At 39.9% G+C, this 3,708-nt stretch overlaps 1 protein-coding gene across 1 annotated transcript in view; it reads left to right on the forward strand.

Moving 5' to 3' along the window:
- Nucleotides 1-2,887: 2,887 nt before the first annotated feature.
- The window catches only part of LOC135205162 (secretin receptor-like), a 7,462-nt gene continuing 6,641 nt past the window's right edge, over nucleotides 2,888-3,708 (forward strand). Inside the window, 3 exon segments of the mRNA XM_064235527.1 lie at nucleotides 2,888-2,964; nucleotides 3,069-3,238; nucleotides 3,702-3,708. The exon segment at nucleotides 3,702-3,708 is cut by the window's right edge and continues 91 nt beyond it. Coding sequence (XP_064091597.1) covers nucleotides 2,888-2,964; nucleotides 3,069-3,238; nucleotides 3,702-3,708 — 254 coding nt within the window.

Here is a 3,708-nt window from a genome sequence, read left to right on the forward strand (position 1 = left end):
CTTATGGGAGGTGGGCCCTAGGTGTTCCCTCTCTCTCTCTCTCTCTCTCTCTCTCTCTCTCTCTCTCATCTGCTTGTCTCCCTGTGCCACAGTGCTTGCGAAAGTAAAGTAATTATAAATATTATGGTGTAGTTATCTTAATGATTGGACAGAAATTCTCTCTCTCTCTCTCTCTCTCTCTCTCTCTCTCTCTCTCTCTCTCTCTCTCTCTCTCTCTCTCTCCTCTGCCCAATTACGTGTCTACCCAAATCATTTGCTGTAATTGCCACAGTAATGTCAGGTTGCTCTCTCTCTCTCTCTCTCTCTCTCTCTCTCTCTCTCTCTCTCTCTCTCTGTTAGAAAATGGTTTTGAAAAACCCAAAATATTTCAGTTGAATTTATTTAATGTTACTTTATTATTATTATTTTTTTCACGGTCCTCTAATTCGACTGGGTGGTATTTATAGTGTGGGGTTCCGGGGGGTTGCATCCTGCCTACTTAGGAAGTTCCATCACTTTTCTTACTATGTGCGCCGTTTCTAGGATCACACTCTTCTGATGAGTCCTGGTGCTACTTCAGCCTCTAGTTATTCTAGATTCCTTTTCATGGGGATCTTGGGATCGTGCCCAGTGTTCCTGGTGTCCATGGTATTGCGACATCAATGAGTGATACTTTCTTCTTGATTTTGTCAATCAACGTCACGTCTGGTCTATTTGCACGTATCACCCTATCTGTTCTCGATACATAGTCCCAGAGGATCTTTGCCTGATCGTTTTCTATACACTCCCTCAGGTTGTGCTCGTACCACTTATTTACTGCAAAGTAGCTGATGTTTCTTGCAACAGGCTCCAGTGGAGGGCTTTTGCCACTGAATCATGCCTCGTTTTTGTACTGGTTCTGTGTGCAAGTGCCGACATTCGCTTGCTATGTGTTTATGGTTTCATTTTCGTATTGCACTTCCTACATATGGGAGAGATATTATTTCCGTCTATCGTTCTTTGAACATATCTGGTTCTTAGGGCCTGATCTTGTGCCGCTGTTATCATTCCTTCAGTTTCCTTCTTTAGCTCTCCCCTCTCTAGCCATTGCCATGTGTCATCGCTGGCTAGTTCTTTAGTCTTGTCTCATGTATTGTCCGTGCATTGGTTCGTTGTGCCAGTCCTCTGTTCTGTTGTCATTCTCCTGTCTCTGTATATTTCTGGGTATTCGTCTACTTTTATTAGTCCTTCTTCCCATGCACTCCTTTAGCCACTCGTCTTCACTGGTTTTCATATATGCTCCCCGTGCTGTGTTCTCGATGTTGGACGCAGTCCTCTATACTTAGTAGTCCTCTCCCTCCTTCCTTTTGTGTGATGTATAGTCTGTCCGTATTTGCTCTTGGGTGTAGTGCTTTGTGTATTGTCAGTTTCCTGGTTTTCTGATCTATGCTGCGGAGTTCTGCCTTCGTCCATTCCACTATTCCTGCGCTGTATCTGATTACTGGCACTGCCCATGTGTTTATGGCTTTTATCATATTTCTTCCATTGAGTTTTGACTTGAGTAATGCCTTGAGTCTCTGCATATATCTTTCCTGATCGTGTCCTTCATCTCTTGGTGTTTTATATCCCCTCCTTCCATTATTTCCAGGTATTTTGTATCCAGTCTCATCCATGTGTTTGATGTTGCTCCCATCTGGTAGCCTTATCCCTTCAGTTCTCGTTACTTTGCCTTTTGTACGTTGACTAAGGCGCATTTTTCTATGGAATAAAAAAATTATTATTATTATTATTATTATTATTATTATTATTATTATTATTATTATTATTATTATTATTATTATTATTATTATTATTATTATTATTATGAACCCAGCCAAGTGCCAATCATTTTGGCTGCAAACCAATCGACACTATTCTGAATAATAATAATAATAATAATAATAATATAATAATAATAATAATAATAATGGACTCCTAAGGAGGCAGGATGCAACCTGGACCCCCACACTATAAATACCACTAGTCGAATTGGAGGACTGTGATAGAGCAAAAAAGAAATAAATAATAATAATAATAATAATAATAATAATAATAATAATAATAATAATAATAATAATCCAAGTTGCATATATGAACAGACTTTGTATATGGCAACAGGGGGATGATATACCACTTCATAACAGTACTTTAAACCCTCAGAGACTTTTTTTTCTCAATCAGGAATGGTTGGCACCTTTTTTCAAACAGGAATGAGTGCCACTTTTATTCTCAATCAGAATGGTTGGCACCTTTCTTCTCAATCAGGAATAGTTTGCCACTTTTGTCTCTTAAACAGGAGTGGTTGCCACTATTTTATTCTCAAACAGGAATGGTTGCCATTGTCGTCTCTCAAGCAGGAATGGTTGGCACCTTTTTTTCTCAAACAGGAATGAGTGCCACTTTTGATTCTCAAACAGCGATGAGTGCCACTTTTTATTCTCAAATAGGAATGGTTGACCCTTTTTATTCTCAATTAGGAATGGTTGCCATTTTTATCTCTCATCAGGAATGAGTGCCCACTTTTTATTCTCAAACAGGAATGAGTGCCACGTTTGTCTCTCAGACAGGAATGGTTTGCCACTTTTTTTCTCTCAAACATTAATGGTTGCCACTTTTATTCGCAAACAGGAATGAGTGCCACTTTTGATTCTCAAACAGGAATGGTTGCCATCTTTATCTCTCAATCAGGAATGGTTGCCACTTTTATCCCTCAATCAGGAATGGTTGCCACTTCTATTCTCAAACAGGAATGGTTAGCACCTTTTATTCTCAAACAGGAATGAGTGTCATTTTTATCTCTCAATTAGGATGGTTGTCACTTTTTATTCTTAAACAGGAATGACTACCACGTTCATCTCCCAAACAGGAATGGCTGCCAACGATAAAGCAGATGTCCATCGTATGGCTACAAAGAGTGTCCCCTAAGACTACGCTGATCAGCTCGTTCGTCATCCTGGCATCGCTCAGGTAAGATAGAGAATCAATTTAAGAGATCTTGCTGTGTAGACTGAGTTTGAGATTTGGTTTATAAAGGTTATATAAATAATATAAGATTCATTTTCGTCTTCTAGAAAGCTGCGATGCCCCAGGAACCTTCTGCACCTGCACCTCTTCGCCTCTTTCATGCTGAGGGCTGGGGTAGTCCTCCTGAGGTCTTCGCTGTTCACTGCCGAGGATTCCTTGCCTCCAAACTTCCTGCAGAGGGGACTTCACCATTACAGTTACAACTCCTCAGAGGTAGGTGGGAGGTAGCAGCGACAACTAATTCTCAGAAGTAGGTGTGACACATTGCCTCATTCTCGGAGTCCCCCTGAGATTTGTAGTATGGATAGGAACGTAACTTCTGTTGGAGAGGAACCATTGTTTGGCGCTGCAGATTCCCAAGCTTCTTGTAGATGTAGAGACTTCAGCTTGAGAAAAAATGAAAAAGCTGTGCGCCATTACCGTAGATTTTTGACGACCCAATCTAACCATTGTTTCTCTGAAGAAAGTCTATTCAGAAACTTAACATTGCAATACTATGATGTTAAATTTCCATTTCAGACATGATATCTTAGAATGAAGTATATAATTTATGTATGAATATTCTCAAACATTTGATTTGAAGTGTGTGAGTGTGTGTGTGTGTGTAAAATATTAAGTTAAGGTACCTCAATTTTCCCTCCAAGGCTGGGTGTACTAATGATACCTCAATTTCCCTCCAGCCTGGTC

Source organism: Macrobrachium nipponense, chromosome 48 (assembly GCF_015104395.2).
Source record: "Macrobrachium nipponense isolate FS-2020 chromosome 48, ASM1510439v2, whole genome shotgun sequence".
Lineage (NCBI taxonomy): Eukaryota > Metazoa > Arthropoda > Malacostraca > Decapoda > Palaemonidae > Macrobrachium > Macrobrachium nipponense.